Source organism: Podarcis erhardii, assembly GCF_964252035.2.
Source record: "Podarcis erhardii genome assembly, chromosome: 1".
Taxonomy (NCBI): Eukaryota; Metazoa; Chordata; class Lepidosauria; order Squamata; family Lacertidae; genus Podarcis; species Podarcis erhardii.
The window spans coordinates 129,123,802-129,138,388 of NC_138497.1; the positions used below are offsets into that span (position 1 = coordinate 129,123,802).

A 14,587-nucleotide genomic window follows, 5' to 3' on the forward strand; every position below is an offset into this window, starting at 1 on the left:
CTTGTTGTGGTGAGTGGGCTTGCATGTTCCTATGATAATATGAAGGGACGCGGGTGGCACTGTGGGTTAAACCACAGAGCCTAGGACTTGCCGATCAGAAGGTCGGTGGTTTGAATCCCCACGACGGGGTGAGCTCCCGTTGCTCGGTCCCTGCTCCTGCCAGCCTAGCAGTTCGAAAGCCCGTCAAAGTACAAGTAGATAAATAGGTACCACTCCGGCGGGAAGGTAAACGGCGTTTCCGTGCGCTGCTCTGGTTCACCAGAAGCAGCTTAGTCATGCTGGCCACATGACCCGGAAGCTGTATGCCGGCTCCCTCGGCCAATAAAGCGAGATGAGCGCCACAACCCCAGAGTCGGTCACGACTGGACCTAATGGTCAGGGGTCCCTTTACCTTTACCTTTTATGATAATATGACACCAACAATCACAGATTGATCGCTCTCAAAGTGAACCATTCACATTGGGATCAGGTGTTAATCAGGGTTGTGTTATCGCCCCAACTCTATTCATTATTTTCGGCGGCCCTCCGGGGCCCCCTCCCCAGCGGAAGGCGACAAGTTTTTGAATTTCCAGTCCTTAGTCTGAAATTTGACTCCTACAATTGACTCCTAGAATTTCACTTTTATCGTTTTTATCGCCGTCTCTGTTTGGTCCATAGTCCTCTGGCTCATGAGGAAATCTCTCGTCTGAAGGTCTCCATCCCTCCCAAGAGGCCCACGGTTTGGACCTCTGCTATCTCCCTCATTGAATTCTCTGGGGTCAGGGGGGGAAAGGTGGGACTGGACCACCTCGTCTCCACTTCTTGGGGTGGGCCTCTCTGTCCCTCAAATTCACGTAAGTGATGGCCAAATCGCTTGTCTGAATGGAAGTCTTCACGAAATCCAGTCACCATGGAACTCTGGATGAGGTCCTCTTATGTCTGGCAGGCCCCTATTTTCGCTACCATCACTCCAGTCTTGGCCACCTCGGAAGGGATCCGTCTCAAGGCCACGATCAGGACCACCAAGGGAGCCTAGGACTCCTCTGACTCCGTTAACGTGATAACTGACAGCAGTAGAAATACCTCAGAGCGAATTAAAGCTGGACCTCACAGACGGGGACGCAATATTCTTTGCGTATGAAAACAACTCTTGACAGGCTTTCCCGTCTTGTTATCGGGCCCGGGTTGTGGGTGGGTTAGCGGGTGGGAAATAAATGATTTTGACTTTGGAGGCATGTCGCAGGCTGGGCAGACGCCGCCAAAGACCATGAGATTCATGGGCGGAATTAAACTAAGTTGTTGCATGCACAGAACAAGGTCCACATGTGCGAGGGGACTCCCCCGCCTTCTCTCTCTCTCTCTCTCTCTCTCTCTCTCTCTGTGTGTGTGTGTGTAGAGCAAGGGAGAGAACTGCATCCCTTTTCTACCCAACCAGCCGCACAAATCTACTTTGACACTTTTAGAAAATTGAAAAGATGGAATCTCGTAGGAGCCTGCCTTTGCCGGGGGATGGGGAGGCCGGGGAGGAGGAGGAGGAGGAGGGGAGGGCTCTCAGCAGGGTGGGGGGGGGAGTTGACTTTTCTTTATACATATAGGTTTTTTTTCCATGCAGAGTTTAAATTATGCCTGATAAAAGGAGTTTCGTGGATGTTTCAGTTCTTTCAAACCCTCCTGGCTTCCTCCCAATTAAATGAGGTTTGTCAAAGCCACAGGGCTCTGCCGCTGCCTGAGAGGCAGACAAGCACTTCCTGCAGTGACATCTCAAATCCCCGAGGGAGGAGATGAAAGTGCCCCTGCCAAAAGACAGGAAAAGAAGGAGAGAGAGAGAATGTGTGTGTGTGTGTGTGTGTGTGTGGAGGGGAGAGGTGGGGGGGGGAGAGAGAGCAAAGAGACAGAAACGCAGGAAGGGAAAAGGTGGGGAGGGAAGGAGGAAGGCAACAGATTGGCGAACACAACATGTCACTCCTGGAGAGGAGTTGGATCATTTCCATATGAGGAATGCATTTCCCAGTCCCCTGGGTTGGTATTTTGGAATGTTTCTTACAATGGCTGATATTTCACTCCAATTGCAGCCCGTGGGGCCTTGGTGGGTTGGGGGCAAGTCCATGATGTCATCATGGCAACCCAACGTGTTGGGAAACCAACCAGAGTCTTTCAGGCAGAAATCGTTGCAGTTTACGACCCAGCAAGCTCGTATTCTCCAGTGAATTCGCTACGATTGCAATGATGATAATAGGTGGTACCCAATGCTAGTCATGGGGACGCGGGTGGCGCTGTGAGTTAAACCACAGAGCCTAGGACTTGCTGATCAGAAGGTCGGCGGTTTGAATCCCCACGACGGGGTGAGCTGTTGCTCGGTCCCTGCTCCTGCCAACCTAGCAGTTCGAAAGCATGTCAAAGTGCAAGTAGATAAATAGGGACCGCTCCGGTGGGAAGGTAAACGGCGTTTCCGTGCACTGCTCTGGCTCTCCAGAAGTGGCTTAGTCATGCTGGCCACATGACCCGGAAGCTGTACGCTGGCTCCCTCGGCCAATAAAGCGAGATGAGCGCTGCAACCCCAGAGTTGGCCACGACTGGACCTAATGATCAGGGGTCCCTTTACCTTTACTAATGCTAGCCATAACCAATAAAATAAATGGGGTGAAGTTACTGAAGCCGATCGATTTCTGTGGGTCTACTCAGAATATAGCTAACATTGGATATCACCCAACAACATGATTTCAAAAAAACAAAACAAAGAATTCCCGACAAACAGCTTGCCTGTACTTTCACAATCAAGCAAGACATTTGGGTTCCAGGGTCACTGCAGCTAATTTAATTGAATTATATAAAATTTAGCATTCTGAGTGCATACAAGATTGTGTTCTGGCTGTAGCCTAGTCTAGGGGATGCTGGTGATTAGCTTTCGTATGCTCAAGTACAAATTTGAAGTGGCAGTGGGTAAAAGAATCAGCTTGTTATCTTCATCTGAGAGGATACGAGAGAGATCTCCCCCCCCCCCCGGACATTGTTATGAAATTGTTATAGCAGGGACCACTCTTTCCTGTAAATCGCCAGGGGGTGACTAGGTGGGTGGGAGGGAGATAAATGAACGATGCAAAGATCACTTTTTTATTTGAAAAAAGAGTTTTGATGATGACAACAAGATTTTAACGATTATTGAAAAGAATGCAAAGGATCAGATGTTAACTGCGTCGGATTGTGAGCTGCCGGCAAAGGAGGCTGCTTTGCTTTGGTTCAGCAAAAAGGAGGTGGGAAGTTTGCAGGAATGGTGGGGGGGCTTCTTGTCCCCTTGTAACACGGGTGGGAAACCTTTTTCAAACAGAAGGGCCACATTCTCCTCTGGCCAAGCTTCTTGTTGGGCAGGGACAATGGCAGAAGCAGGTGGAGCTACAAATGCATACGTTCCAAGTCTCCTGATTTTCCAGGGACAGTCCTGGAATTACAAAAGCCATCCCAGCTTCTGATTTGATCCTGAAATGTCCCGATTTCCCCTGCCAGTGCCGCTGCTACTGAGCTCGGGGAGGAGGGTGAGCAGGTGCTTGTCCCAAGCGATTATGGCTGCTGCGAGGGAGAATCTCATGACCTCTCCTTGGCCACTGCTTCGAGTAAAGGTAAAGGGACCCCTGACCATTAGGTCCAGTCGTGACCGACTCTGGGGTTGCAGCGCTCATCTCGCTTTATTGGCCGAGGGAGCCGGCGTACAGCTTCCGGGTCATGTGGCCAGCATGACTAAGCCACTTCTGGTGAACCAGAGCAGCGCATGGAAACACCATTTACCTTCCCGCCAGAGTGGTACCTATTTATCTACTTGCACTTTGATGTGCTTTCGAACTGCTAGGTTGGCAAGAGCAGGGACCGAGCATCAGGAGCTCACCCCGTCGCGGAGATTTGAACCGCCGACTTTCTGATCGCGACTACTGCTTTGAGTAGCTATGGCCTAAACGTGGCGAGAGATGCATATATATATTCCTGTAAAAAAGTAAAATTCATCTGACAATCAATAAGTCCAACAAATTAAAAATGATTGGAAAAAGTTGACTTCAACAAATAGCCCACAATCGTAGAATTCAGTCAAGAGTCTGCTACTAATTGCAATACAGTCGTACCTCGGAAGTCAAACGCCTTGCGAGTCGAACGTTTTGGCTCCTGAACACCACAAACTCAGAAGTGAGTGTTCCAGTTTGCGAATGTTCTTTGGAACCCAAACACCCAATGCAGGTTCCGCAGGTTCCGATTGGCTGCAGGAGCTTCCTGCAGCCAATCAGAAGCCGTGCTTTGGTTTCCAAATGTTTTGGAAGCTGAACAGACTTCCGGAACGGATTCCATTCGACTTCCGAGGTACAACTGTACTATTACCATAATCTGAGACTAATAAAAGCAGTAGGCACTCAGCATGCAACTTGTATCTGGTGTTCAGAGAACCACTGGGGCTGCAATCCTATACACAGAGTAAGCCCAAACTCAATTATGGTGGGGCTTACTTCTGAGTATACTTGTATAAAGATGGCACAGGACATCTCTTAAGGTTTTGGCATCTCCAGGGATGGTGGCTTGTCCATACTGAAGTTTACTGCATGTGTCTAGCTGTTTAATCTACATAGCCCACAAATCACCCTCAAAAATACCAACCACCACGCTTTTCACCCATAAATTCCAGTCTGCCTGTAAGCCACTCGGGGAGCCCTTGTTGGCTGAAGAGGCAGGTTAAAAATTATTAAAGTAACTACGTTTGTGGAAAAATGACTTCCATATATAGATTGGCCCACTGAAGGCTAAATTCTAACAGCTGCTAAGCAAAGTACACATCCAACGGTACAGATACAAAACACATTGGGCCGCATGCGCACTGCTGGGCACATAGAGTTGGAACCAAAGGCAGTTAAAGAAAACCAAGGTTTGTAAACCAACAGTAAACCATAGCTACAAATTGAGGTTTTTTTGGCAGCAAGCAAACTATAGTTAAACTGCTGGGCAGGCTTCACACATAACGCTAAGCCACAGTTTAATAAACAATAGTTTAATACACCATGGTTTAGCCACGTTGTTGGGTTGTTGTTTTGATTTTGATTATATATATATATTGTGGTTTTTATGTTGATCTTTTCTGTGAACCGCCCTGAGACCGCTGGGTATAGGGTGGTACATAAATTCAATAAATAATAATACATACATAATAATACATCGTGGTTTAGCATTTCATAAGCGATAGCTCAGTACACCATGGTTTAGCATGATGTGCAACCCAGGTCTATTAGGCAAGGTTGCTGCACTTTCCCATACATATTAATGGAAATATATGAACCCCGGGGGAAAATTACTTCCATTTGGTAAGTCCAGTCTCGTATTGCCAGACCATATTGGGGCTGGTGCACAATAGTTTAGTGATAACAAGGGTCCCTTCTATCCCTTCTTGAATAGTTCTTCGAACCGTAATTAATTCCACTCCCTGTCAGAATTTAAGCTGACCCCAAGTAGTCTGTTCACCAGAGTAGCTGACTTTGATGTGAGATTTCCTTAAGTAAAGACCGGGGAAAACAGTAAATTGTGGCTGTGAGCTAGAGCTGTTGATATTGCATACTTAAGAATCTTCTTACTCTTTGGGGCGATTGCAGCGTTAACTTGCAGAAAAGTGCTTTGAATTTCATTCATGAGATCCACACTCCCATCCCTGCCACCGCTTTAATGATTTTGGAGCTGTGGTTGGTAAAAGGTAAAGGGTAAAGGGACCCCTGACCATTAGGTCCAGTCGTGGCCGACTCTGGGGTTGCGGAGCTCATCTCGTTTTATTGGCCAAGGGAGCCGGCGTACAGCTTCCAAGTCTTGTGGCCAGCATGACTAAGCCACTTCTGGCGAACCAGAGCAGTGCACGGAAACACCGTTTACCTTCCCGCCAGAGTGGTACCTATTTATCTACTTGCACTTTGACGTGCTTTCGAACTGCTAGGTTGGCAGGAGCAGGGACCGAGCAACGGAAGCTCACCCTGTCGCGGGGATTCAAACCGCCGACCTTCTGATCGGCCAGTCCTAGGCTCTGTGGTTTAACCCACAGCGCCACCCCCACCTAATTTTCCACTTCCAATGCAGATTGGCCTTTCTGCGGCGAGCATTCCAAATGTATTGTTGTTAACACCACTGTGTGGATCCTGGTCACCGACCACTGAGTGCTGTCATCCCTGCTTCATGTCATTGGTAGTCAGGACAGAAGACTCACTATGTCACGGGTGGGGAGCAGTATTCCCTGGAGAGCCAGTGTGGTGTAGTGGTTAAGAGTGGTAGACTCGTAATCTGGGGAACCGGGTGTCCGAGAGACCTGTCAGGAGTAAGCATGGACCAATGGTACCAAATAGTATGGGAAACAGCCCTACTAGAAAAATTAACCAATAAACTTAAGCTGACACAGGGACAAATAGAAGAAGACACTTTCACCCCGTATGGCTCCCCTTTATCACATACACAGCCCAACAAGACAACGACAAAAATCCACCAACATCATACAAATCAATATGGCTAAGCTGATCCAAAACACCCACCCACCCCACTCACACATGAAAACAAAGACCACCACAGGCAATCACAAATGAATAACCACACCCTAGGCCAACCCCAACCTCTCTCACCACCAAAGGAACACAAGTGAACAGCACGAGCAACACTGACACCAAACCCTACATACAATAAGCATAATAGAAACATCACCACCCGACCCCATCCCCACCCATCTTCCCTCCGCCACCTCTATCCCCCTTTTCTTCCTAATGTCTCAACAAATGAAACTGATTTGTAAAAATGTTACATGGGGGGAAAAATACGAGAGACATTGCACACACTTTTGTAAATCAACATAATCTTTAATAATAATAATAATAATAATAATAATAATAATAACAACAACAATAATAATGTAGGGGTTCCATAGCTTGGCTTTTGAAAATCAGGGGGTCCACAGTACTTAGCTAACTGGGGACCACTGAGCTACAGGAATACCTGTAGATTGTGTTTAACATTTTGTGTACAGTGATACAGTCGCAGGTTTACAGATGTTTCAGGTTACAGACGCTTCAGGTTACAGACTCCGCTTACCCAGAAATAGTACCTCGGGTTAAGAACTTTGCTTCAGGATGAGAACAGAAATCACGCAGCGGCAGCAGGAGGCCCCATTAGCTAAAGTGGTACCTCAGGTTAAGAACAGTTTCAGGTTAAGAATGGACCTCCGGAACGAATTAAGTTCTTAACCCGAGGTACCACTGTACTTAGCTTTAAACACCACCAGTGAGAGTGTGCCGGAGCCAGAATAAGTGGTACCATAATTTTTACACAACCTAATAATCCCATTCCCAAGCTACTCATACCGATGATATATATTTTTGTAGTGGAAGTAGAAGCATCTGGGGGGGGGGGGGATTTCCAGCAGAAAAAACAGTGTGAGGAGGAAGGGCACAGAAATTCCTCTCCCGCCCCCCAAACTGGTCCTCTTCCTCAAATTACCACCTCTAAAGCAGCTACGCTGTAGAAAAGGAAAATTGAAAAAGACTCAAAGGACTACATAGATTGTGTTTGTTGTTCCAGCGGCAGAGGCAATATTTAAACCGGAGCGCTTGTAATTCCCCCCCCCTCCCACTATACTTGCGCCCCCCTCCCCAAAACAGAAATAATTTAAAGAATAACTGTGCTCTGCAATGTGCCACCGCTGCATTTTGGTGGCTGGGTTGCTTTGCAGCCAGGGATGCTGTGGGAACTAGGCAGAGCTGAACCCTGCTGCCACCCACAATCTCAGAGGAAAAAGAGAGATACAGAGAGAGGAGCAAAATAGAGATGCAGGTTTTCGCAGGGAACAAAAGTTTAAAAGTTAAAGCTGGAAATGGTAACAACAACAAGCAATCATCCACCAAGTGAGGAACTCAATTAGTCTGAAAGACAACTATGGCACTGTCTTTCCCCCCCAAAAAATGCTCTAAATGCGTACGGATATAAAAATTTAAAACAAACTATCTCTCTCTATTGACTGCCTGGATGACGGCCCTTTCCCTTCTCGTTTTCCTTTAAACATCCACTTTCATATTTATTTATTCTAAGCGCAAAGCAGCTGCGATAATTAGACTGTCAGATTCGGTAAGTTAATGAGGAGTCAGTGGAGTGGAAGCGTTTGCATTTGTTAAGATTGCTGAAGAAGGGAACCACCATGCTTTTGGTTTTGCTCTGTCTTTTTGTCTCTCTCCTTTTCTCTCTCTCTCTCTCTCTCCTTCCCTCCCACCCTCCACTGGGTGGGAAGAAGAGAGCTTGGCAGCACATAGGAAGATTTGAATCCTTTTGATTAGCAGGCTGCATTCCCACTACTGTTATGCCAAATTATTTCTTTTCTGGGGCTCCTGGCACTTAAAAAAAAAGAGAGAGAATTTCCAGATAAGAATTGTACGAGGGCAGGAAGCTGTGCTATAGAGAATCCAAGCTTCACTCCACACACCCTCCAAATGGAAAAGGGAAACTTGTCGAAGTTTCTGGGATTCTTTTTCTTACGATATTAGGAAAATACTAACGCGCGTTTCTTCCTCTTTACATTTTTTTTAAAAAACAAAGTACAGTGGTACCTCGGGTTAAGTACTTAATTCGTTCTGGAGGTCTGTTCTTAACCTGAAACTGTACTTAACCTGAAGCACCACTTTAGCTAATGGGGCCTCCTGCTGCCGCTGCGCCACCGCTGCACAATTTCTGTCCTCATCCTGAAGCAAAGTTCCTAACCTGAGGTAATATTTCAGGGTTAGCGGAGTCTGTAACCTGAAGCGTATGTAACCTGAAGCGTCTGTAACCCGAGGTACCACTGTAACTATAAAGAGAATTGGCTTGTTGTTTTTCTGGGAGGATTAGGTAAAGGTAAAGGGACCCCTGACCATTAGGTCCAGTCATGACTGACTCTGGGGTTGCAGCGCTCATCTCGCTTTATTGGCCGAGGGAGCCGGCATGCAGCTTCCGGGTCATGTGGCCAGCATGACTAAGCCGCTTCTGGCGAACCAGAGCAGAGCATGGAAACGCCGTTTACCTTCCCGCTGGAGCAGTACCAATTTATCTACTTGCACTTTGACGTGCTTTTGAACTGCTAGGTTGGCAGGAGCTGGGACCGAACAACGGGAGCTCACCCCGTCACAGGGATTCGAACCGCCGACCTTCTGATTGGCAAGTCCTAGGCTCTGTGGTTTAACCCACAGCACCATCCTCCTCCCTGGGAGGATTACTGAGACTGAAATGTAGCAATGCTGGTCAAATTCACATATTGCCCGAAGTGCTGCACAGTAAAAGCACAAGTGTCTGGGATAAGGAGGGCCGGCTCTATCATTGGGCAGAGTGAGGCACCCATCTCAGGCAGCAGATGCTGGGGGGGGGGGACTGGGACAAGGTGTTGGAAGACAGGCTTTGCTTGACGCACACACAGGAAGAACATAGGAAGGCTTCCTTGTACTGAGTCAGACCTATAGCCCATTGCATTGGGCTCAATATTGTCTACAGTGACTTGGAGCAAGTCTCCAGGATTTCAGACAGGGATCTCTCCCAGCCCTTAAGCCAAAAGAAAGAGGCTGGGGAACGGAAAACAGTCCATAATTGGGACATGTTAGGAATCCAGGCTGCAAAGTATGGTCTGAGAGAGAGAGGGAGTGCCAAGCCAAGGCTGATGGTCAGACAAAGTCTAGGTGTGACTAGTTGTTGTTTTTTAATTCCCCAGCATCCCATCAAAAAAGCCATCAAAAGAGGTGACCTGGAAGACTTGTCAGGGGTGGGTGGGAACCCCATCAGTTTAGTCTGATAAGCAGCTGGCTAACTGGAGCCAAGGATAATGGTTCAGGAACCATTCCCTGCTGTGCAGCGATAACAAGCAACTGACTCATCCAATTTGTGTGCTTCCAGGCTCATGTAGGATCAGGGAACATGTATAATCTGGGCCCACAATCAGATCTTGCACATCTCACAGGGAGGAAGATGCACACAGACACAACCCTAAGATTACAAAAAAGTGGATTCATTAGTCACTGGGATGTCGGCTCTTTGACACTTCTTGTAACGTGCAAAGCTACCCCATTGCTTGCTTCTTAAATAATGGGAATGTGTGACTTTTTGCCAGTAAATCAACTGATTGCCAGTTTACTACTAGAACATGTTTCTTTCTATGGTTGTAGTTTCCAGTGGTGGTTTTGTGTTAAAATTACTTTGGGAAGGAGTCCAGGAATAATTTGCTGCTGGTCCCTATGGTATGTTTCAGTCTGTGAATGAATTTCTGGAGCAGATTGCCTGACTCCCTTCATTAACCTGGTGTTTCCCAGATTCTTTGGAGTATAACTCCCACCAGTCTCAGCTACCACAGCAGATAGGAGTTGTAGTCCAAAATATCTGGAGAGTTGCTGGCTTGCAAAGGCATAGCTACTGGGTTTTTTTTAAAAAAAGTTATCATAAATGTTACTAAAATGATAGATTCCACTAGAAGAGGGGTTGAGAACCTACAGAACCTACAGATGTTGTTGGACTCAAGCGCCCATCATCCCCAACCATTGGCTATACAGTGGTACCTCAGGTTAAGTACTTAATTCATTCCGGAGGTCCGTTCTTAACCTGAAACTGTTCTTAACCTGAAGCACCACTTTAGCTAATGGGGCCTCCTGCTGCCGCCGCGCCACCAGAGCACGATTTCTGTTCTCATCCTGAAGCAAAGTTCTTAACCCGAGGTACTATTTCTTGGTTAACGGAGTCTGTAACCTGAAGCGTATGTAATCTGAAGCGTATGTAACCCGAGGTACCACTGTATTGGCTGAAGCTGATGGGAGTTGGAGTCCAACAATATTTGGAGAGCAATGGGTTATCCATCCCTCTTGCACTGGCGTAGAGTCTCTCCAAGAAATCTGCGGAAGTTCACCCAGGGATAAGCTTACTCCTGTGTCAAGCAGCATCACATAGGAGCCGTTTTCTTTCAAGACAAGCAATGTGGGTCACCATCAAGGACAGATTTGACCCAGTGCAGGCTCCCCTGTATTGCTCCCCTGTAACTGATACTTGGTTTCTTTGTTTCCTTCATAGCACAGTCCATCTTCACGGTTCCCGGAGTGAAGCTGAAACCAGAAATGTGTGATCTCTTTGCTCCATACGTGAAGGGTCATCACAAAATCAGCTCTAGCAAGTTTTGGTGAAAAGAACAAACGAAGTGTGGACTTCTTTTCTGGGGCGAGGAAGTCAACGGATGCAGTTCATCGTCACTATTTGAGTCTGGGCTTGCCATTAAAACTAAGAAGTGATCATAGAAAATAGGAGCAGACTGTATTATAGGCATAAGTAAAAGGAGCAAAATATTTTTCCCCTTTAGGTTTCAGGATTAAGTGCAACTAACAATGTGCCCTGGGACGATTTGATTAAAGGTGGGCTATACGAACAGATTCCTGCCAACCTAGCAGTTCGAAAGCACATCAGAGTGCAAGTAGATAAATAGGTACCACACCGGCGGGAAGGTAAACGGCGTTTCCATGCGCTGCTCTGGTTCGCCAGAAGTGGCTTAGTCATGTTGGCCACATGACCCGGAAGCTGGGAACCCCTCCTAAGTCCTAGACATTAATAAATGGTTTGTTGTTGTTTAGTTGTTTAGTTGTCTCCGACTCTTTGTGACTCCATGGACCAGAGCACGCCAGGCACTCCTGTCTTCTACTGCCTCCCGCAGTTTGGTCAAACTCATGCTGGTAGCTTCGAGAACACTGTCCAACCATCTCATCCTCTGTCGTCCCCTTCTCCTAGTGCCCTCCATCTTTCCCAACATCAAGGTCTTTTCCAGAGAGTCTTCTCTTCTCATGAGGTGGCCAAAGTATTGGAGCCTCAGCTTCAGGATCTGTCCTTCCAGTGAGCACTCAGGGCTGATTTCCTTAATAAATGGTAGGATTTTGATTATTTGGAATGTGAAGGGAGAAATACAAGCTGCAGAGGAACTCCTGGGCCAGCCTATGCAAAATGACCTGGCCAGGCTAGGGCCATTAAGAAACAAAATGGGGCCATTGAGGGCCATTGGCAATGCAAGAGAACTGTCCTCCCCACTTGCCCTGAGGTGTGAACAGAGACTGGGGAGTTGGAAGGTTGCCAGGGTAACTGAGTGTGGGGCGACAGGAAAATAGCGTTTAAAGCAGGGTGTTCTGGGAAGAAGAAGCAAGACTGGGATCCATCTTGGGCAGGCTGGCTGCACTACTGTGGGAGACATGCCCCTCTTGAAATGACCATGCTGTAAGATCTGGACTCCCTCCATGCAGACTGAAGGTGTAAATACAGTGGGTGAATAAACCATATTTCTTAAATCTACAACAGTCTCCAGCATGTCTCAATTCTCCAAAGGAACACAGACCCTGGAATCCCCTGGAATCTTGCAGAGAGTGGGGCTTGACACCCAACTTTTGTAACAATAAAATAGCACCAACACTCTACTAGCCATACTAAGCTCTCCAGATGTAGTTGCATAATGACACTACAAAGCATGCCTTCCCGACTGCTGTGTTACTCCAGCAGCTGCATTCTACCAGCATATACGGTAACTGGATGAAAGTTTTTCAGTGCCTGTTTCTCTATTCCAGTGGTGGAAGCTGATCTTGCCCACCATGGACCGAAGTGAAGGAAACAGCACCCATTGTTACTGCTGCCATTTTGGTTCAAGACAGCTGGGAAGGTGGCCCTCTGCCACTTTCTTAATGCCATCTTAAGATCCCATGGCCAGAGTAAGCCATAACAACAACAACAACAACAACAACAACAACAACAACAACAACAACAATTTATTATTTATACCCCGCCCATCTGGCAGTGTTTCCCCAGCCACTCTGGGCAGCTTCCAACAAAACACTAAAATACAATAACCTATTAAACATTAAAAGCTTCCCTAAACAGGGCTGCCTTCAGATGTCTTCTAAAAGTCTGGTAGTTGTTTTTCTCTTTGACATCTGGTGGGAGGGCGTTCCACAGGGCGGGTGCCACTACCGAGAAGGCCCTCTGCCTGGTTCCCTGTAACTTGGCTTCTCGCAGAGAGGGAACTGCCAGAAGGCCCTCGGAGCTGGACCTCAGTGTCCGGGCAGAACGATGGAGGTGGAGACGCTCCTTCAGGTATACTGGACCGAGGCCAGCTGGCACCAACACCAATCAAGGTCGGCGAGACTGGGTGTATATCTGAAGGCCTACAGAGCTGGGCCTCAGATCTAGCCTGAATCATAATCCGGTGCTCTTTCATTGTTCAGAAGACCAAGAAAGAAGGTGGATAAGGGACTGTGGTTGTAGTGACCCAAGAGAGCTAATCTTGTTGGGAAAAGGGCTTTTGCCACACTGTCGCAACACTGGAGCAAGCCCACAGCTCCTAAGTCCAAGGTCTGCACTTTGTGTTAGCTATGAGTTATAAGAAGGGCATTTTCCCTTCGTTTTGAAGAGGCTCACCACTCTCAACTTTATTTTTACTGAGTGCTACAGCAAAAGTTTTCACTACACTGCACACAGCAAAAGCAACAGCGAAGGACAGTTTGAGCTGCAAGTTCATTTAGGTCAAGCCAAAGCCAAGCTTTTTTCCATTTTTAAAAGAGAAAAGACATTTTCTATCACAAAAATAAATTGAATTTGGCCTAGCTTTGTAATTAGCGAATCTCTGATGTTTACCTCAGTCTCTGGCTGACTTACACCAGCATAGATGCTAACAGAATCTGGTTACGGGCCATGTCTTCCTTCTCTGACGACACATCTCAGCAGTAACAGAGGAAACAGATGTCCCGAGTTGCGTATTGTTTAGAAAGCAGTGTCAGTAATATTGACTTGGCAACCGAGATGTTAACAGTGGGTCTGATTTCTGGACCCTTAGGATAAATCTGACTGTCGCTTGATAAAGAGATCGCCAGACCAGGGGCTGAGTGGACAAACAGAACAGATGGGAGCCGATAATTTCAAGAATGTATTGATTGATCCAAGGCTTAGGGACAGACTTGTCATTCCTGGGGTTGGTTTCCGATCTTTCCCAACAAAGGGATTCCTGGAGGAAGGAGAGGATTAGATTAAAGTCAAGTCTCTGGGGAAAGATGGCTCATTGGATGAAGTCAACAAAAGGAATTGTTTAATATTTGTTACACTGTCCCAGAGAGACCTTCCACCATCACTAATGGGATTATCATTATACCAGTTCCACGCCAACGGAGTATTCAAAACGTCCCTAGTGGGTGGATGACTTCGCTAAATTCACCTGTTCCATCCCAAATATGTCTGCTTTTGAAAAAGAAAAGGATGGCAAGTGAGCTTATATGGATCGAGCCAAAGATTTTTGGTGGTGGAAGTTTTCAGGGGAGGCCAGTGATATTCTAGTGAGTCACAAGCACATGTATAATCTCCTTGATCTCTGCATTCTTGACAGAATGACAGAATGTCAATAGGAAAGGTGCTCTTAAGCGACTTCTGATGTGGGAGCATCTTTTGAGTTCTTTCATAGACAGCGCATTCTCACAGCGTTTCTCATCAGAATTCGTTTCCAGAGAGAACAAGGAAACTCCAGGCTTGCTCTTGTGTTTTCCTCCAGTCAGCCAAGGTAAACTTGCTTATCTCCAAATAATCAGGCCCACAACTGAGGGAAATA

The 14,587-nt window shown here is 46.9% G+C and overlaps 1 protein-coding gene across 1 annotated transcript in view; it reads left to right on the top strand.

Annotated features, from left to right (window-relative positions):
• Window positions 1-11,532, top strand: part of CDK15 (cyclin dependent kinase 15) — a 59,576-nt gene extending 48,044 nt beyond the window's left edge. Inside the window, 1 exon segment of the mRNA XM_081841176.1 lies at window positions 11,038-11,532. Within this exon segment, the coding sequence (XP_081697302.1) occupies window positions 11,038-11,147 (110 nt within the window). The 3' untranslated portion in view covers window positions 11,148-11,532.
• Window positions 11,533-14,587: the final 3,055 nt, after the last annotated feature.